The sequence below is a fragment of the Oncorhynchus keta genome, chromosome 30 (genome assembly GCF_023373465.1).
Source record: "Oncorhynchus keta strain PuntledgeMale-10-30-2019 chromosome 30, Oket_V2, whole genome shotgun sequence".
Lineage (NCBI taxonomy): Eukaryota > Metazoa > Chordata > Actinopteri > Salmoniformes > Salmonidae > Oncorhynchus > Oncorhynchus keta.
In genome coordinates this window covers 60,268,608-60,290,585 of record NC_068450.1, presented here as the reverse complement: position 1 = coordinate 60,290,585, position 21,978 = coordinate 60,268,608, and the positions used below count along the sequence as shown (strand labels likewise).

Genomic DNA, 21,978 nt, shown 5'->3' with positions numbered 1-21,978 from the left:
GTAGTAACCAAAAACGTGTTCAACAAATCAAAATATATTTTAGATTTTAGATTCTTCAAAGTAGCCACCCTTTGCCTTGATAACAGCTTTGCACATTTTTGGCATTCTCTCAACCAGCTTCACTTGGAATGCTTTTCCAACAGTCTTGAAGGAGTTTCCACATATGCGGAGCACTTGTTGGCTACTTTTCCTTCAATCTGAGGTCCAACTCATCCCAAACCATCTCAATTGGGTTGAGGTCGGGTGATTGTGGAGGCCAGGTCATCTTATGCAGCACTCCATCCCTCTCCTTCTTGGTCAAATAGCCCTTACACGGCCTGGAGGTGTGTTGGGTCATTGTCCTGTTGAAAAACAAATGATAGTCCCACTAAGCACAAACCAGATGGGATGGCGTATCACTGCAGAATGCTGTGGTAGCCATGCTGGTTAAGTGTGCCTTGACTTCTAAATAAATCACTAACAGTGTCACCAGCAAAGCATGCCCACGCCATCACACTTCCTCCTCCATGCTTCACAGTGGGAACCACACATGCGGAGATCATCCATTCACCTACTCTGCGTCTCACAAAGACACGGCGGTTGGAACCAAAAATCTCAAATTTGGACTGATCAGACTGAAGGACAGACTTCCACCTGTCTAATGTCTATTGGTTGTGTTTCTTGGCCCAATCAAGTCTCTTCTTATTATTTGTGTCCTTTAGAAGTGGTTTCTTTGCAGCAATTTGACCATGAAGAACTGATTCACACAGTCTCCTATCAACAGTGGATGTTGAGATGTGTCTGTTACTTGAACTCAGTGAAGCATTTATTTGGGCGGCAATTTCTGAGTCTGGTAACTCTAATGAACTTATCTTCTGCAGCAGAGGTAAATTGGGTCTTCCTTTCCTGTGGCGGTCCTCATGAGAGACAGTTTCATCATAGCGCTTGATGGTTTTTGCGACTGCACTTGAAGAAACTTGAAAAGTTCTTGAAATTTTCCACATTGCCTGTCATTGCATGTCTTAAAGTAATGATGGACTGTTGTTTCTCGTTGCTTATTTGAGCTGTTCTTGCCATAATATGGACTTGGTCTTTTACCAATCGGGCTATCTTCTGTATACCACCCCTACCTTGTCACATCACAACTGATTGTCTCAAATGCATTAAGAAGGAAAGAAATTCCGCAAATGAACTTTTAACAAGGCACACCTGTTAACCTGTAGTGACGCCCAGCCCGTGAACGGGACCGTTATCATCATCTGACACTAATTAGCATAACGCAACGGACATACATCTTCCTAGAAAATCTTCCTATTCATGAAAATCACAAGTGAAATATATTGGAACACAGCTTAGCCTTTTGTTAATCACCCTGTCATCTCAGATTTTCAAAATATGCTTTACAGCCAACGCTAGACAAGCATTTGTGTAAGTTTATCATAGCCTAGCATAGCATTATGCCTTGCTAGCAGCAGGCAAACTTGTCACGGAAATCAGAAAAGCAATCAAATTAAATAGTTTACCTTTGATGAACTTCGGATGTTTTCACTCACGAGACTCCCAGGTAGACAGCCAAAGTTCATTTTTTCCCAAAATATTATTTTTGTAGCCGAAATAGTTCCGTTTGTTCTTCACGTTTGGCTGAGAAATCGCCCGGAAAATGCGGTCACCACAACACCGAAAAATATTCCAAATTAGCTCCATAATATCGACAGAAACATGGCAAATGTTGTTTAGAATCCATCCTCAAGGTGTTTTTCTAATATCTATTTGATAATATATCATTCGGGACAATTCGTTTTTCACTCTGACCGATTGGAGTAATGGCTACCTCTGTATTTTACGCGAGAATCTCTCTCGGAGCCACCATGTGACCACTTACGCAATGTGGCTGCCTACGGCTATTCTTCAACAGAAATGTGTAAAACTACGTCACAATGCTGTAGACACCTTGGGGAATACGTAGAAAGCGTAAGCTCATTGATGGTACATTCACAGCTGAATAGGGAGTCATTGGAACGCAGCGCTTTCAAAACCTGGGGCACTTCCGGATTGGATTTTTCTCAGGCTTTCGCCTGCAACATCAGTTCTGTTATACCCCCAGACAATATTTTTACAGTTTTGGAAACGTTAGAGTGTTTTCTATCCAAAGCAGTCAATTATATGCATATTCTAGCATCTTTTCCTGACAAAATATCCCGTTGAAAACGGGAACGTTTTTTTCCCAAAAATTAAAATACTGCCCCCTAACACCAAGAGGTTAATTTAAATGCATTCCAGGTGACTACCTCATGCAGCTGGTTGAGAGAATGCCAAGAGTATGCAAAGCTGTCATCAAGGCAAAGGGTGGCTACTTTGAAGAATCTAACATCTCAAATATATTTTGATTTGTTGAACACTTTTTTGGTTACTACATGATTCCTATGTATCCCCCCCTGCTTTGCCCTCAGAACTGACTCGATCCGTCAGGGCATGGACTCTACAAGGTGTCGAAAGCGTTCCACAGGGATGCTGGCCCAAGTTGGCTGAATGTCCTTTGGGTGGTGGACCATTCTTGATACACACAGGAAACTGTTGAGTGTGAAAAACCCAGCAGCATTGCAGTTCTTGACACACTCAAACCGGTGCACCTGGCACCTACTTCATAACCTGTTCGGAGGCGCTTATTTTGTCTTGTCCATTCACCCTCTGAATGGCACACGCACACAATCCGTCTCAATTGTCTCAAGGCTTAAAAATCCTTCTTTAACCTGTCTCCTCCCCTTCATCTACACTGATTGTAACAAATGACATCAGTAAGGGATCACAGCTTTCACCTTGATTCACCTGGTCCGTCTATGTCTGTAGCAGGTGTCCTTAATGTTTTTGTCCACTCAGTGTATATACATACACCTCAATTACATAGCTAACTCCCTCTTTCGTCTGTCCGGGCTCTCATTTTCCTATCCCTCTCTCCCTCCCTCTTCACCCCCTCCATCTCTCCGTCTCCCAGAGATAATCCCAGTGTATGGCATGTCCAGCTACGTTGGCAGAGAGGAGAGCTACAACAAGCCCCAGCCGAAGAAGATGAAGGAGCAGAGACAGCTGGAGCGACAGAACAGACTCAACTCTCCTCCCTCTTCCCTGTACAAGTCTCTGGGCTCCAGCCACAATGGATACAGGTCGGTGAATAGTCCTGGTGTTAGGGACCGGTTCAACTAGTTCGAGACTACAGATGCGCCATCTTCATTTGAGCACTCCGTTGTCGCAGAGAGTTTTCCTGCGCTAGCAAGAAATGCTAACTTGTCGTGTGTTTGTGGTTTTAATAAGGCTTCTAAAGTTTGTCAATTTCACTTTAAAATGTCAGGCTTTATTTGCCCTAACAAAAAACGTGTCAACCGCTACAAAAATGTCCATTATTTATAATCCACATAATAATTCACATTTCCTGTTGCTGCAGGATTATCTTCCTGCTGTGAGAAACTGTAGGTACAGTAATACGTAAACACTAGATACAATACTAGTTAGAGACTAGTTACAATACTAGTTAGAGACTAGTTACAATACTAGTTAGAACATAGAGACTAGTTTTCTAGCTTTCTCTACAAGTGTGAAAGGATTAGCCTTATAATTAGAGACAAGTTACAGACTATTTAGTAAGTTTAGACTAGTTACTGGTTTTACTAGTGATCAACATGATCTACAAGTCTGAGATATATAGCCATAATGCAGACAGGAGAGACACTATAGACAAGTTACAGACTTTGACCAGACATTGTTTTCCTATAGAAGTTACAGACTTTGACCAGACATTGTTTTCCTATAGAAGTTACAGACTTTAACCAGACATTGTTTTCCTATAGAAGTTAGACTTTAACCAGACATTGTTTTCCTATAGAAGTTAGACTTTAACCAGACATTGTTTTCCTATAGAAGTTAGACTTTAACCAGACATTGTTTTCCTATAGAAGTTAGACTTTAACCAGACATTGTTTTCCTATAGAAGTTAGACTTTGACCAGACATTGTTTTCCTATAGAAGTTAGACTTTAACCAGACATTGTTTTCCTATAGAAGTTAGACTTTAACCAGACATTGTTTTCCTATAGAAGTTAGACTTTGACCAGACATTGTTTTCCTATAGAAGTTAGACTTTGACCAGACATTGTTTTCCTATAGAAGTTAGACTTTGACCAGACATTGTTTTCCTATAGAAGTTAGACTTTAACCAGACATTGTTTTCCTATAGAAGTTACAGACTTTGACCAGACATTGTTTTCCTATAGAAGTTAGACTTTGACCAGACATTGTTTTCCTATAGAAGTTAGACTTTAACCAGACATTGTTTTCCTATAGAAGTTAGACTTTGACCAGACATTGTTTTCCTATAGAAGTTAGACTTTGACCAGACATTGTTTTCCTATAGAAGTTAGACTTTGACCAGACATTGTTTTCCTATAGAAGTTAGACTTTGACCAGACATTGTTTTCCTATAGAAGTTAGACTTTGACCAGACATTGTTTTCCTATAGAAGTTCGACTTTGACCAGACATTGTTTTCCTATAGAAGTTAGACTTTGACCAGACATTGTTTTCCTATAGAAGTTAGACTTTGACCAGACATTGTTTTCCTATAGAAGTTCGACTTTGACCAGACATTGTTTTCCTATAGAAGTTAGACTTTGACCAGACATTGTTTTCCTATAGAAGTTAGACTTTGACCAGACATTGTTTTCCTATGGGAGGATGAGGTTGTCTAAACACATGCAAACTATTTGACTCTGTTTTAAGAGCATGTGTTGGGTCTATTGTCATTGTAAAGTCTACTGAGATGCTTTCCATGCAGTTTTTGTCAATAAAGTTTGGTTGTATTTGATTGGTTACAGCGGGAAGAGCCACGTCCCTTCGCTAGGGTCACTGGGGTCAATGGGCGGAGCTAACAGTCCAGGAGGGAAGAAGCCGGAACGACGACAACTACGGAGCAGCCCAAGGAGCAACGAGCCAGACACACACACACAATCACCGCAAGGTAAACACACACACACATACGCAGGCACACACACACACACACACACACACACACACACACACACACACACACACACACACACACACACACACACACACACACACACACACACACACACACACACACACACACACAGATAAGTGAATATTCATCAGATGTCTCTCTCTCTTTTCTTCTCAATGAAAGAGAGAAAAAGATGAATGGTGTCTTACTGAGGTGGAGAGAAGAGGTGGAGAGAGAGGGAGGGGGGAGAGAAGGGGTTGTCTAGGTAACCACATAGCTGAGTCTTTCCCGAGACCTATCGGTTTCTCCCTCTACAATACTGGCCTTGTCTGGGGGGGCAGGAGAGAGGAGAGGTAGTGAGGAGAGGAGTGGAGGTGAGGGGAGTAAGGGGGAGAGAGGGAAGAGGGGTGAGGTACAGTACATATCTGTTGAGTCCTGGTCTCCATGAAGGAACCCTTTGAGCTCCCTTTCAAACACACACATCTCTATCTCGCTGGCCTGTGTGCAGAGGTGGTGACAGACAGGCCTGCTGAGAGACACCAGAGTTAATCCCGAAGAAGCAGGCCAAACCACCTCTCAGACCCCCATTACAGCTTTGGACCAGCCCGGCTGTACAGTCCAGGGGCAGGGGAATGTTCCATTGAGGCCAGGTGTAAGGGGTGTTTGTTGGGCTGGGTGGTGACATCATGGAAAGAGCGAGAGCCTGATGAGCTTTGATCAACTCAGTATCTTCACACACACACACGTACAGTACATGTCAGTGTATGTCTAGGAGTATCTGTGTCTTTCTGATGGTCTAGCAGGGTCTCAGTTCTGGACTGGAGATCAGGCTGACTCGGCTACAACACAGACACACACACACACACACACACACACACACACACACACACACACACACACACACACACACACACACACACACACGCACACACACCCCGTGACTGGGCATCCTCTAAAACAATCAGAGCATGAGAGAGGGAGAAAGAGAGAGAGAGAGGGAGAAAAAAGAGAAGAGTATGATAGAGGGACAGGGGAATTAAAAGTGAGAACAGAGAATATGAGAGCAAATGAAAAGCTCGGAGGTAGATTGAGTGGAGAGAAAGATGGTAGAGAGAGTGAGAGGGGGATGAGAGACAAAGGGAGAGAAAGATGGTAGAGAGAGTGAGAGGGGGATGAGAGACAAAGGGAGAGAAAGATGGTAGAGAGTGAGAGGGGGATGAGAGACAAAGGGAGAGAAAGATGGTAGAGAGAGTGAGAGGGGGATGAGAGACAAAGGGAGAGAAAGAGAGATATAGAAAGGACTGAGAGAGAGAGAACATTCCATCTGTCTAATCTACTGCTTGGCCCTCTGCTTTCAACCATGAGTATCTCACACACACACACACACACACACACACACACACACACACACACACACACACACACACACACACACACACACACACACACACACACACACACACACACTGTCTGGAACACCAGACAGGGTTCACACTCACACACAAACACACCCACGCTGTAGACTTTGCTCTGTGCCCTCCTGGACGTGTGTTTGTGTGTCTATTGGCTAATGTACTATATCCCAGTAATGTGCTTGGCTACCAGTCAGTCAAGACAGTCAGTAAAGCCCACCGCTCTTCCTTAGAACTGAGCCGCTCTAAACACAATCAGATGTGCCTCTGTCCTCCATGATGGATCTACGTCAGCGGCGCAGTTTATCTGTAGAGAACAGTGATTTCAGGAAACTGATGTCCCATGGTGGATCAACGCCAGCGTTGCAGTTTCTCAGTAGAGCTTAGATTTCAACTGAAACAGATGTGCCTTTGTCCGCCATGTTGGTTCTACGTCATCATAACTGCAGCACCTTTCTGTGATTCTAGTGGTGCTTTCAAGATGACGTCAGTAGTCTTCGGGTCAGAAAGTCGGAGCCCTAGAAAGATGTCCAAGTTCCCGACTTGGCATTCGGAGTTGGATGACCATTTACTCGGAGTTCACAGCTGTCTTGAATGTACTGAATTCCGAAGTCAGAGATTTCTGAGTTCCGAGTTGTTTTGAACGTGCCATCATTTCTATGTAGAGAGCAGTGATTTGAGGAAAATGACGTGGCCAGTCCATGTTGGTTATACTGTAGAATGGGTACTTTGAGGAGAGGAGGAACGGGGGAGGAAAGGAGAGAAAAGGAGTGGAAAGAAAATAGACGTCTCCTGACACGTTTAAAACAAAAGACTTTGATGTAAGATGATGTCATCCAGAGAGAGAGCTGTAAAGTGCTCGTTTAGTTCATTAACACATCCGACCCCTGACCTTAGCATGACTCAGGCCTTTTAAAATAAACCACGCCGTTATAGTGACTCTCTGTAAGTGTGTACGCTCTCCCACCTTCCATGATTTTGCCTGTGTTCCTATGGTAATAGCCCCCCCCCCACCTAAATAAGGGCCTGCTTGCCTGCCTGTCTGTGTCAGCTGGTTCAAGGAGTACAAGTCCAGTCTGACTCAGTCTTGTTCTTACAAGTCTCTCTTACACACATCTGCACAATGTTGGCTAGTGCAGAGCCAGAGATGCATATCATCAGGCCATCATTACCATCTGATTTACAGCTGGAGTCAGAAGTTTACATACACCTTAGCCAAATACATTTAAACTCAGTTTTTCACAATTCCTGACATTTACTCCAAGTAAAACGGCCCTGTCTTAGGTCAGTAAGGATCACCACTTTATTTTAAGAATGTGAAATGTCAGAATGATAGTAGAGAGAATGATTTATTTCAGCTTTTATTTATTTCATCACATTCCCAGTGGATCAGACGTTTACATACACTCAATTAGTATTTGGTAAATTGTTTAACTTGGGTCAAATGTTCCAGGTAGCCTTCCACAAGCTTCCCACAATAAGTTGGTTGAATTTTGGCCCATTCCTCCTGACAGAGCTGGTGTAACTGAGTCAGATTTATAGGCCTCGCACATGCTTTTTCAATTCTGCCCAGACATTTTCTATAGGATTGAGGTCAGGGCTTTGTGATGGCCACTCCAATACCTTGACTTTATTGTCCTTAAGCCATTTTCCCACAACTTTGGAAGTATGCTTGGGGTCATTGTCCATTTGGAAGACCCATTTGCGACCAAGCTTTAATATCCACATAATGTTCTTTCCTCATGATGCCATCTATTTTGTGAAGTGCACCAGTCCCTCCTGCAGCAAAGCACCCCCACAACATGATGCTGCCACCCCCGTGCTTCATGGTTTTTCCTCCAAACATAATGATGGTCATTATGGCTAAACAGTTCTATTTTTGTTTCATCAGACCAGAGGACATTTCTCCAAAAAGTACGATCTTTGTCCCCATGTGCATTTGCAAACTGTAGTCTGGCTTTTTTTGGCGGTTTTGGAGCAGTGGCTCCTTCCTTGATGAGTGACCTTTCAGTTCATGTTGATATAGGACTTGTTTTACTGTGGATATAGATATTTTTGTACCTGTTTCCTCCAGCTGTAACGGCGTTCGTCTGTAGAAAGAGAGTCGGACCAAAATGCAGCGCGGTGGTTACTCATGTTCTTTAATGATAATTTGAACGATACATGAAATAACTTAATATACAAAAAAACAACAAACGAAACGCGAAAACCTATTACAGCCTATCTGGTGAACACTAACACAGAGACAGGAACAATCACCCACAAAACACACAGTGAAACCTAGGCTACCTAAATATGGTTCCCGATCAGAGACAAAGAGAATCACCTGACTCTGATTGAGAACCGCCTCAGGCAGCCAAGCCCATACAACACCCCTACTCAGCCGCAATCCCAATGCCTATAAAACCCCAATACGAAGCACAACAAAATAAACCCATGTCACACCCTGGCCTGACCAAATAGATTAAGAAAACACAAAATACTAAGACCAAGGCGTGACACCAGCATCTTCACAAGGTCCTTTTCTGTTGTTCTGGGATTGATTTGCACTTTTCACACCAAAATACGTTCATCTCTAGGAGACAGAACCAGTTTGTTAACAAGAAATGTGTGGAGTGGTTGAAAAACGAGTTTCAATGACTCCAATCTAAGTGTATGTATATTTACAACTTCAACTGTTGATTCGTTAATGATCTTAAGAACAGTGATATTAACACATTTCCTTTTGGTCGGCTGGTCGGCTGGGTTGAAACTGTACTTCTACCAACTCAGAGTTCCCAATGCTTCAGCCAACACACACACACACTTACACACACACGTGTTGCCTACCAGGAAGAGCGGCAGAATTCCTGTGTCTTTTGGCACCTCACACACCTCCTCTATGAAGGTATGGCTGGACACACACACTAATCTTGTCTGTATACCATGGTCTCTGTCCATGAGAACTAAACTGTCACCATGACTACAAACCTTCTCAGACAGGTCTCAACGTGTGTGTGTGTGTGTGTGTGTGTGTGTGTGTGTGTGTGTGTGTGTGTGTGTGTGTGTGTGTGTGTGTGTGTGTGTGTGTGTGTGTCTGTGTCTGTGTCTGTGTCTGTGTGTGTGTAACAATTAGGGTTATGGTTAGGGTTATGGGTTAGAGAAAATAGGATTTTGAATGGAAATACATTTGATGTCCCCACAAGGATAGAAAAATGTGTGTGTGTGTGTGTGTGTGTGTGTGTGTGTGTGTGTGTGTGTGTGTGTGTGTGTGTGTGTGTGTGTGTGTGTGTGTGTGTGTGTGTGTGTGTGTGTGTGTGTGTGTGTGTGTGTGTGTGTGTGTGTGTGTGTGTGTGTGTGTGTGTGTGTGTGTGTGTTAAGGAGGCCAGCTGTTGAGCAGATGGAATGCTCACTATGCATAGATGAAAACGCTGTGGAACTCACCCTGCAGGCTTCTTTTTCTATCGCTCTGTTTCTCTCTCTCATTCTCCTTTTGTTCTCTTTATCTTATATCTCTCTCACCCTCTATCTCTACAGTGCCCCCTTCAAAAAGAAAATCTACTTTTGCATATTTTTTATAGTGAATAATATCAGATCTTCAACCAAAACCTAGTTGGGAACCTGAGTGAACAAATACATACTTATTTCATTTATTTCATAAACAAATTTATGCAAAAATGTATGCTTGACCATTGGTGTAAGGTTCTTACTGTGGAATGCAGTGCTTGGTTTTCGCCAGGCATAATGGGACCCATGTCATCCAAAAAATTCTACAGGAGAATGTCAGGCCACCCGTCTGTGAGCTGAAGCTGAAGAGCAGCTGGGTCACGCAGCAAGACAATGATCCAAAACACACAATCAAGTCTACATGAAAATGGCTAAAAAGCGAAACATTTGAAGTTTTGGAATGGACCAGTCAAAGTCCAGACCGAATGATCCCAATCGAGATGTTGTGGCAGGATTTGAAACAAGCAGTTTAATCAGTTCTTTATGTAAGAGAAAGCAGCATACCACCCTGCATATCACTGCTGGCTTGCTTCTGAAGCTAAGCAGGGTTGGTCTTGGTCAGTTCCTGGATGGGAGACCAGATGTTGCTGGAAGTGGTGTTGGAGGGCCAGTAGGAGGCACTCTTTCCTCTGGTCTAAAAAAATATCCCAATGCCCCAGGGCAGTGATTCTGCCCTGTGTTGGGTGCTGTCTTTTGGATGGGACGTTAAATGGGTGTCCTGACTCTCTGAGGTCATTAAAGATCCCATGGCACTTATTGTAAGAGTAGGGGTGTTAACCCTGGTGTCCTGGCTAAATTCCCAATCTGGCCCTCAAACCATCACAGTCACCTAATAATCCCCAGTTTACAATTGTCTCATTAATCCCCATCCTCTCCCCTGTAACTATTCCCCAGGTTGTTGCTGCAAATGAGAACATGTTCTCAGTCAACTTACCTGGTAAAATAATAGATAAATAAAAATAAAATAAAAAATGTAAGAGTGGGACACAATTCCTCCAGAGCAACGTAAGAGACAACTACAGGAAGGGTTTGTCTCTCTGAAGGTGATACAACCTTATTGAGTGTGAGTGGGAAATGATGTTTTCACACGGGGGAATTGGTCGTTGCATAACTTTCTTAATTAAATAAATGAAATATTTTTTGTTGTTATTAGTAAACTCAGGTCCCCTTAATCTAATATTAGGTTTTGGATGAAGATCTGATAACATTCAGTGTCAACAATATGCTGAAATCAGAATGGGGGCAAATAGCTGTTCATGTCTCTGTGTCTCTGTGTCTCTGTATCTCTGTATCTCTGTGTCTCTGTGTCTCTGTATCTCTGTGTCTCTGTATCTCTGTATCTCTGTGTCTCTGTGTCTCTGTATCTCTGTATCTCTGTATCTCTGTATCTCTGTATCTCTGTATCTCTGTATCTCTGTATCTCTGTATCTCTGTGTCTCTGTATCTCTGTATCTCTGTATCTCTGTATCTCTGTATCTCTGTATCTCTGTATTTCTGTGTCTCTGTATCTCTGTATCTCTGTATCTCTGTGTCTCTGTATCTCTGTATCTCTGTATCTCTGTATCTCTGTGTCTCTATATCTCTGTATCTCTGTATCTCTGTGTCTCTGTATCTCTGTGTCTCTGTATCTCTGTATCTCTGTGTCTCTGTATCTCTATATCTCTATATCTCTGTGTCTCTGTATCTCTGTATCTCTGTGTCTCTGTATCTCTGTGTCTCTGTGTCTCTGTATCTCTGTATCTCTGTATCTCTGTATCTCTGTATCTCTGTGTCTCTGTGTCTCTGTGTCTCTGTATCTCTGTATCTCTGTGTCTCTGTATCTCTATATCTCTGTATCTCTGTATCTCTGTGTCTCTGTATCTCTGTATCTCTGTATCTCCCTCTCTCCTCCGTTCCTTCAATTCATTGTTTCTAGTTTCTAAAAGTATATTTTTTACACCATCTTAAATAAGCATGCCCCATTCAGCCATTTAGAACCAGGGACAGATATAGCCCTTGGTTCACTCCAGACCTGACTGCCCTTGACCAGCACAAAAACGTCCTGTGGCGTACTGCATTAGCATCGAAAGCCCCCGCAATATGCAACTTTTCAGGGAAGTGAGGAACCAATATACACAGGCAGTTAGGAAAGCAAAGGCTAGCTTTTTCAAACAGAAATTTGTATCCTGTAGTACTAACTCAAAAAAGTTCTGGGACACTGTAAAAAATCCATGAAGAATAAGAGAACCTTCTCCCAGCTGCCCACTGCACTGAGGCTAGGAAACACTGTCACCACCGATAAATCCACTATAATTGAGAATTTCAATAAGCATTTTTCTACGGCTGGCCATGCTTTCCATCTGGCTACCCCTACCCCGGTCAACAACCCTGCACCCCCCACAACAACCCTGCACCCCCCACAACAACTTGCCCAAACCTCCCCCATTTCTCCTTCACCCAAATCCAGATAGTTGATGTTCTGAAAGAGTTGCAAAATCTGGACCCCTACAAATCAGCTGGGCTCCAGACAAGCTTCAATGCCATACAACTCTCCTTCTGTGGCCTCCAACTGCTCTTAAATGCTAGTAAAGCTAAATGCATGCTATTCAACCGATCGCTGCCCGCACCAAACCGCCCATCCAGCATCACTACTCTGGACGGCTCTGACTTAGAACACGTGGACAACTACAAATACCTAGGTGTCTGGCTAGACTGTAAACTCTCCTTCCAGACTCATATTAAGCATCTCCAATCCAAAATCAAATCTAGAATCGGCTTCCTATTTTGCAACAAAGCCTCCTTTACTCATGCTGCCAAACATACCCTCGTAAAACTGACCATCCTACCGATCCTTGACTTTGGCGATGTGATTTACAAATTAGCCTCCAACACTCTGCTCAACAAATTGGATGCAGTCTATCACAGTGCCATCCGTTTTGTCACCAAAGCCCCATATACTACCCACCACTGCGACCTGTGTGCTCTCTTTGGCTGGTCCTCGCTTCATATTTGTCACCAAACCCACTGAATCCAGGTAATCTAGAAGTCTGCTAGGTAAAGCCCCGCCTTATCTCAGCTCACTGGTCACCATAGCAGCACCCACTCGTAGCACGCGCTCCAGCAGGTATATCTCACTGATCACCCCCAAAGCCTCTTTCTCCTTTGGCTGCCTTTCCTTGCAGTTCTCTGCTGCCAATGACTGGAACAAGTTGCAAAAATCGCTGAAGCTGGAGACTCATATCTCCCTCACTAACTTTAAGCATCAGCTGTCAGAGCAGCTCACAGATCATTGCAACTGTACACAGCCCATCTATAAATAGCCCATCCAACTACCTCATCCCTCCCTATATTGTTATTATTATTATTTTTATCCTTTGCAAGAGACCAGAGGTGGAGGAATGGAGGGCTTGGGTTGGGATGTAGGGTTTGAGCAGAGCCTGAAGGTAGATAGGGCCAGTTCCCCTTGCTGCTCAGTAAGCCAGCACCAGGGTCTTGAAGATGACCCCTCACAAACCCTGTACTCCTCCTCTCTGCTTTCCTCACTTTTCTCTCCATCCTGATAAACATCCCTTCTTCTCTTCTCCTCCTCCGCTCCTCTTCTGTGTTCTAATCCCTCTCTCTCTCTCTCTCTCTCTCTCTCTCTCTCTCTCTCTCTCTCTCTCTCTCTCTCTCTCTCTTTCTTTCTCTCTCTGGAACACAAACCATTTCTGGGTAATTTAGTAAACTCTGCTCTGATGGAGAAAGCAGCTCTGCTCCTGTCTGAAGCGTCTCTGGTATAGGGATTACACACACACACACACACACTACACACAAAACTTCCATTGCACGCACAAACACACACGCACACACATACACACACACACATACCAGCGCTAACCCCGACCCACTCCTAAATCACCCGTAGACATGCTCTGCCACTGGATGTGTGTGTGTGTGTGTGTGTGTGTGTGTGTGTGTGTGTGTGTGTGTGTGTGTGTGTGTGTGTGTGTGTGTGTGTGTGTGTGTGTGTGTGTGTGTGTGTGTGTGTGTGTGTGTGTGTGTGTGACAGAGACTGGAACCGGCCCACTGTTTTATGAGCAGCCAACAGAAGAGGGCAGACCTAGGCAGTAATCCAGGTTGGGGTCTGTACATACTGTACGTACTGTATATGACACAGCTCAGCCTGCCCTCTGGTGGTGCTTAGCTGTAATTTCACCCTCTCACACAAGGGCAGAAACACACTAGTTGGTGGTAATGTTGTGTCTGTCCTCTTTCCTCAGATCACGACTCGGAGGCAAAAAGAGTTCAGGAAGTGCTCTCCGTCATCGACAAACCACAGGTCAGTCACACACATACACGCACGCATGCAGACACACACACTCACTCACACGCACACTTGCAGACAAAGACATCTGTACCTAAAGGTGTCTTCCTCACAGAGCAGTATGTCCTTTGGAGCCCAGGACACCTGCAGTCCCCAACATGACCACACAGGGGCAGTATTGTACCACCTCATCACACAGAACTAGGGCCACAACACTACCAGTAATTTACCAAAGTTACCAGAATCTTCAGTAATTTTGGTAATTAACAGAAAATCTATGGCAGTCAATCAAAACTTTGGTCATTTATACTTGAAAAACTGTTTTTATTCTTCATATATAGTATTAATTTGTTACATCTGTGTCCATATTGTCCATGAGTTCAAGAGAAAAGAGCCTAATTAATGTACAAAAAGGATCTAATCAACAATGCCATTATTTTCTACTACCTCTGCAACTCTATTGACTGTGTTCACAACTGTAAGCTTGATGCAAAAACATTGACAAAAACAAATATTGACATAGTAAAATAAATTCAAGTGGGTTAAAAAATATATAAAGGTTATTTCATGCTGAAACCCTCATATTAAACACCAATGTTATTCAATAAGTTGATTGTTTATATAGTCACGAACCGGCTCAAAGCCCGTAACAAAAGGGAGACAACGTGGAGATAAGGAGTAACAGAACATATATTTATTAATTAAGTAACTAAGTATAATATACAATGGTGCGTGTAATCAGTAATCAGTAGTGTAAGGGAGTGTTTTGCATGAATGTGATAATGCAGGGTGATGAAAGGTGCCAAAGCAAACAACCAAAAGGCCACCAAGATACACAACAAAATGTGTAAAGGTGTCTGCATGGAGAGAGTCTCTTCCATGAATGTGGAAGAGGTCTATTTATCCTGGGACACACCCGGCCCAGGTGTTTCCCATGTAGCTGACGACCCTCCCAACTCCGCCCACCGGCATCCTAATAAGGAAACAAGAACAAAGGGAGAATACGGCAGACAGAGGGGGGGGGGGGTCGTCACAATATTTAGGATAATGTTTCACAGCTTTGTCATTCTATTTTTTTTATTTTAAGATATTGAATTATTTCATATACTTTACTTGTGATAAGGCCACACAGAGGGGCGGAGGTACCCAAAAGGAGCACGAGATGTCTTGTAATCCATAAACGTTTCCAGTCCTATACCCTCCCTTTGCAACCCTACACAGGACTCTACAAGACCCTACAATGGATCTTCTGAACAGTATTGATAAGGAACACACTAGAAAGAAGTATGAGAGAGAGAGACTGTCAGTTTTCTTCTAGAGGCTTCTAGAGGGAGAGGTCATATGAGACAGCCTTCAGTGTGTGTCTCTGGGATGTGGTTTGTCCCCAGGGCAGATTGGGTATTCAGTGGATGTGGTTTGTTGCCAGGGCAGATTGGGTATTCAGGGGTTGTGGTTTGTCTACAGGGCAGATTTGGTATTCAGTCGATGTGGTTTGTCCCCAGGGCAGATTGGGTATTCAGTGGATGTGGTTTGTCCCCAGGGCGGATTGGGTATTCAGTCGATGTGGTTTGTCCCCAGGGCAGATTGGGTATTCAGGGGTTGTGGTTTGTCCCAAGGGCAGATTGGGTATTCAGTGGATGTGGTTTGTCTCCAGGGCAGATTGGGTATTCAGTCGATGTGGTTTGTCCCCAGGGCAGATTGGGTATTCAGTCGATGTGATTTGTCCTCAGGGCAGATTGGGTATTCAGTCGATGTGGTTTGTCCCCAGGCTAGATTGGGTATTCAGTCGATGTGGTTTGTCCCCAGGCTAGATTGGGTATTCAGTCGATGTGGTTTGTCCCCAGGGCAGATTGGGTATTCAGTCGATGTGGTTTGTCCCAAGGGCAGATTGGGTATTCAGTCGATATGATTTGTCCTCAGCGCAGATTGGGTATTTAGTCGATGTGGTTTGTCCCAAGGGCAGATTGGGTATTCAGTCGATGTGGTTTGTCCCAAGGGCAGATTGGGTATTCAGTCAATATGATTTGTCCCAAGGGCAGATTGGGTATTCAGTGGATGTGGTTTGTCCCCAGGGCAGATTGGGTATTCAGGGGTTGTGGTTTGTCTACAGGGCAGATTTGGTATTCAGTCGATGTGGTTTGTCCCCAGGGCAGATTGGGTATTCAGTGGATGTGGTTTGTCCCAAGGGCAGATTGGGTATTCAGTCGATGTGGTTTGTCCCCAGGACCGATTGGGTATTCAGGGGTTGTGGTTTGTCTACAGGGCAGATTTGGTATTCAGTCGATGTGGTTTGTCCCCAGGGCAGATTGGGTATTCAGTCGATGTGGTTTGTCCCAAGGGCAGATTGGGTATTCAGTCGATGTGGTTTGTCCCCAGGACCGATTGGGTATTCAGTCGATGTGGTTTGTCCCCAGGGCAGATTGGGTATTCAGTGGATGTGGTTTGTCCCCAGGGCAGATTGGGTATTCAGTCGATGTGGTTTGTCCCCAGGGCAGATTGGGTATTCAGTCTATGTGGTTTGTCCCCAGGGCAGATTGGGTATTCAGTGGATGTGGTTTGTCCCAAGGGCAGATTGGGTATTCAGTGGATGTGGTTTGTCCCCAGGGCAGATTGGGTATTCAGGGGTTGTGGTTTGTCTACAGGGCAGATTTGGTATTCCGTCGATGTGGTTTGTCCCCAGGGCAGATTGGGTATTCAGTGGATGTGGTTTGTCCCCAGGGCAGATTGGGTATTCAGTCGATGTGGTTTGTCCCCAGGGCAGATTGGGTATTCAGTCGATGTGGTTTGTCCCAAGGTCAGATTGGGTATTCAGTGGATGTGGTTTGTCCCTAGGGCAGATTGGGTATTCAGTGGATGTGGTTTGTCCCCAGGGCAGATTGGGTATTCAGTGGATGTGGTTTGTCCCCAGGGCAGATTGGGTATTCAGTGGATGTGGTTTATCCCCAGGGCAGATTGGATATTCAGTGGATGTGGTTTGTCCCAAGGGCAGATTGGGTATTCAGTGGATGTGGTTTGTCCCAAGGGCAGATTGGGTATTCAGTGGATGTGGTTTGTCCCCAGGGCAGATTGGGTATTCAGGGGTTGTGGTTTGTCTACAGGGCAGATTTGGTATTCCGTCGATGTGGTTTGTCCCCAGGGCAGATTGGGTATTCAGTGGATGTGGTTTGTCCCCAGGGCAGATTGGGTATTCAGTCGATGTGGTTTGTCCCCAGGGCAGATTGGGTATTCAGTGGATGTGGTTTGTCCCCAGGGCAGATTGGGTATTCAGTGGATGTGGTTTGTCCCCAGGGCAGATTGGATATTCAGTGGATGTGGTTTGTCCCCAGGGCAGATTGGGTATTCAGTGGATGTGGTTTGTCCCCAGGGCAGATTGGGTATTCAGTGGATGTGGTTTGTCCCAAGGGCAGATTAGGTATTCAGTGGATGTGGTTTGTCCCCAGGGCAGATTGGGTATTCAGGGTTGTGGTTTGTCTACAGGGCAGATTGGGTATTCAGTCGATGTGGTTTGTCCCCAGGGCAGATTGGGTATTCAGGGGTTGTGGTTTGTCTACAGGGCAGATTGGGTATTCAGTCGATGTGGTTTGTCCCCAGGGAAGATTGGGTATTCAGTCGATGTGGTTTGTCCCCAGGACCGATTGGGTATTCAGTCGATGTGGTTTGTCCCCAGGGCAGATTGGGTATTCAGTGGATGTGGTTTGTCCCCAGGGCAGATTGGGTATTCAGTGGATGTGGTTTGTCCCCAGGGCAGATTGGGTATTCAGTCGATGTGGTTTGTCCCCAGGGCAGATTGGGTATTCAGTGGTCGTGGTTTGTCCCCAGGGCAGATTGGGTATTCAGTGGATGTGGTTTGTCCCAAGGGCAGATTGGGTATTCAGTGGATGTGGTTTGTCCCCAGGGCAGATTGGGTATTCAGTGGATGTAGTTTGTCCCCAGGGCAGATTGGGTATTCAGTGGATGTAGTTTGTCCCCAGGGCAGATTGGGTATTCAGTGGATGTGGTTTGTCCCAAGGGCAGATTGGGTATTCAGTCGATGTGGTGTCTGGATGAATGACACCCGGCGTTAAATCACTCCGCTGTGTGTCTTTCCCCGTTGCTGGCGGTTTGGGTAAATGTTTCTGTGTGTGTGTGTGTGTGTGTGTGTGTGTGTAGAGACAGTGGTTGATGGGGTGATTGTTTCAGTACCAGGGTGTGTGTGTGTGTGTGTGTGTGTGTGTGTGTGTGTGTGTGTGTGTGTGTGTGTGTGTGTGTGTGTGTGTGTGTGTGTGTGTGTGTGTGTGTGTGTGTGTGTGTGTGTGTGTGTGTGTAGAGACAGTGGTTGATGGGGTGATTGTTTCAGTGCCAGGGTGTGTGTGTGTGTGTAGAGACAGTGGTTGATGGGGTGATTGTTTCAGTGCCAGGGTGTGTGTGTGTGTGTGTGTGTGTGTGTGTGTGTGTGTGTGTGTAGAGACAGTGGTTGATGGGGTGATTGTTTCAGTGCCAGGGTGTGGGTAAATGTTTCTTCTACTCAGACTGTCATTTCACCGACCCAGCATCTGTGACGGGGATGAACTGGAACATAAAATGATAGGAACTTTGTGTGTGTGCGTGTTATCTAACGTGTATGTGGTGTTCCAGGTGTCCAACGTGCACGCGCGGGGTGCTAGGTTGTCCTGGGCTCCCCCGGTCGGGCTGGTGAACCGGTTCAGCAACAGCCAGTCTCTCACCTACGAGGTCTCTCTGTCCGACAAGGGACGGGATGGCAAATACAGACTTATATACAGGTAAAACACACCTATCTCTGATCCTGGCTAGTAGGTAAAACACACCTATCTCTGATCCTGGCTAGTAGGTAAAACACACCTAACTCTGATCCTGGCTAGTAGGTAAAACACACCTATCTCTGAATCCTGACTAGCAGGTAAAACACACCTAACTCTGATCCTGACTAGCAGGTAAAACACACCTATCTCTGAATCCTGACTAGCAGGTAAAACACACTTAACGCTGATCCTGGCTAGTATGTAAAACACACCTATCTCTGAATCCTGACTAGCAGGTAAAACACACCTAACTCTGATCCTGACAAGCAGGTAAAACACACTTAACGCTGATCCTGGCTAGTATGTAAAACACACCTAACTCTGAATCCTGACTAGCAGGTAAAACACACCTAACTCTGATCCTGGCTTGTATGTAAAACACACCTAACTCTGATCCTGACTAGCAGGTAAAACACACCTAACTCTGATCCTGACAAGCAGGTAAAACACACCTAACTCTGATCCTGACTAGCAGGTAAAACACACCTATCTCTGATCCTGACTATCAGGTAAAACACACCTAACTCTGATACTGACTAGCAGGTAAAACACACCTATCTCTGATCCTGGCTAGTAGGTAAAACACACCTAACTCTGATCCTGGCTAGCAGGTAAAACACACCTATCTCTGATCCTAACTAGCAGGTAAAACACACCTAACTCTGATCCTGACAAGCAGGTAAAACACACCTATCTCTGATCCTGGCTAGTATGTAAAACACACCTAACTCTGATCCTGACAAGCAGGTAAAACACACCTATCTCTGATCCTGGCGAGCAGGTAAAACACACCTATCTCTGATCCTGGCTAGTATGTAAAACACACCTAACTCTGATCCTGGCTAGTATCCTGTAAAACACACCTAACTCCTGATCCTGACAAGCAGGTAAAACACACCTATCACTGATCCTGACTAGCAGGTAAAACACACCTAACTCTGATCCTGGCTAGTATGTAAAACACACCTATCTCTGAATCCTGACTAGCAGGTAAAACACACCTATCTCTGTTCCTGGCTAGTATGTAAAACACACCTAACTCTGATCCTGGCTAGTATGTAAAACACACCTAACTCTGATCCTGGCTAGTATGTAAAACACACCTAACTCTGATCCTGACTAGTATGTAAAACACACCTAACTCTGATCCTGACTAGCAGGTAAAACACACTGATCTCTGATCCTGACTAGCAGGTAAAACACACCTAACTCTGATCCTGGCTAGTATGTAAAACACACCTAACTCTGATCCTGAACTAGTATGTAAAACACACCTAACTCTGATCCTGACTAGCAAAACACACCTAACTCTGGTAAAACACACCTACCTCTGATCCTGACACACACCTATCTCTGATCCTGCAGGTAAAACTATCTCTGATCCTGGTAAAACACACCTATCTCTGATCCTGGCTAGTATGTAAAACACACCTATCTCTGATCCTGGCTAGTATGTAAAACACACCTAAAACTAGTATGTAAAACACACCTAACTCTGAACTCTGATCCTGGCTAGTATGTAAAACACACCTAACTCTGAATCCTGACTAGCAGGTAAAACACACCTAACTCTGATCCTGGCTAGTATGTAAAACACACCTAACTCTGATCCTGACTAGCAGGTAAAACACACCTAACTCTGATCCTGACAAGCAGGTAAAACACACCTAACTCTGATCCTGACTAGCAGGTAAAACACACCTATCTCTGATCCTGACTAGTCAGGTAAAACACACCTAACTCTGATCCTGACTAGCAGGTAAAACACACCTATCTCTGATCCTGGCTAGTAGGTAAAACACACCTAACTCTGATCCTGGCTAGCAGGTAAAACACACCTATCTCTGATCCTAACTAGCAGGTAAAACACACCTAACTCTGATCCTGACAAGCAGGTAAAACACACCTATCTCTGATCCTGGCTAGTATGTAAAACACACCTAACTCTGATCCTGACAAGCAGGTAAAACACACCTATCTCTGATCCTGGCGAGCAGGTAAAACACACCTATCTCTGATCCTGGCTAGTATGTAAAACACACCTAACTCTGATCCTGGCTAGTATGTAAAACACACCTAACTCTGATCCTGACAAGCAGGTAAAACACACCTATCACTGATCCTGACTAGCAGGTAAAACACACCTAACTCTGATCCTGGCTAGTATGTAAAACACACCTATCTCTGAATCCTGACTAGCAGGTAAAACACACCTATCTCTGTTCCTGGCTAGTATGTAAAACACACCTAACTCTGATCCTGGCTAGTATGTAAAACACACCTAACTCTGATCCTGGCTAGTATGTAAAACACACCTAACTCTGATCCTGGCTAGTATGTAAAACACACCTAACTCTGATCCTGACTAGCAGGTAAAACACACTGATCTCTGATCCTGACTAGCAGGTAAAACACACCTAACTCTGATCCTGGCTAGTATGTAAAACACACCTAACTCTGATCCTAACTAGTATGTAAAACACACCTAACTCTGACCCTGACTAGCAGGTAAAACACACCTACCTCTGATCCTGACGAGCAGGTAAAACACACCTATCTCTGATCCTGACTAGCAGGTAAAACACACCTAACTCTGATCCTGACTAGTATGTAAAACACACCTAACTCTGATCCTGGCTAGTATGTAAAACACACCTAACTCTGATCCTGGCTAGTATGTAAAACACACCTAACTCTGATCCTAACTAGTATGTAAAACACACCTAACTCTGACCCTGACTAGCAGGTAAAACACACCTACCTCTGATCCTGACGAGCAGGTAAAACACACCTATCTCTGATCCTGACTAGCAGGTAAAACACACCTAACTCTGATCCTGACTAGTATGTAAAACACACCTAACTCTGATCCTGGCTAGTATGTAAAACACACCTATCTCTGTTCCTGGCTAGTATGTAAAACACACCTAACTCTGATCCTGGCTAGTATGTAAAACACACCTAACTCTGATCCTGACTAGTATGTAAAACACACCTAACTCTGATCCTGA

General features: G+C 44.5%; 1 protein-coding gene and 1 long non-coding RNA gene across 3 annotated transcripts in view; one reads left to right on the top strand and one right to left on the bottom strand.

The window, feature by feature from the left end:
* Positions 1 to 21,978, top strand: part of LOC118377687 (fibronectin type III domain-containing protein 3B-like) — a 136,599-nt gene that overhangs the window by 57,209 nt on the left and 57,412 nt on the right. The window contains 4 exon segments of the mRNA XM_052488795.1: positions 2,972 to 3,140; positions 4,843 to 4,985; positions 14,125 to 14,183; positions 18,783 to 18,928. Of these exon segments, the coding sequence (XP_052344755.1) occupies positions 2,972 to 3,140; positions 4,843 to 4,985; positions 14,125 to 14,183; positions 18,783 to 18,928 (517 nt within the window).
* LOC127914037 (uncharacterized) overlaps positions 18,984 to 21,978 on the bottom strand; it is a 4,355-nt gene continuing 1,360 nt past the window's right edge. The window contains exon 4 of one of the 2 annotated variants that reach the window (XR_008087689.1): positions 18,984 to 19,110. This is a non-coding gene — a long non-coding RNA (uncharacterized LOC127914037). Of the gene's footprint in view, positions 19,111 to 21,951 lie in introns of those variants that run through there. The other variant, XR_008087690.1, reaches the window with a different exon arrangement.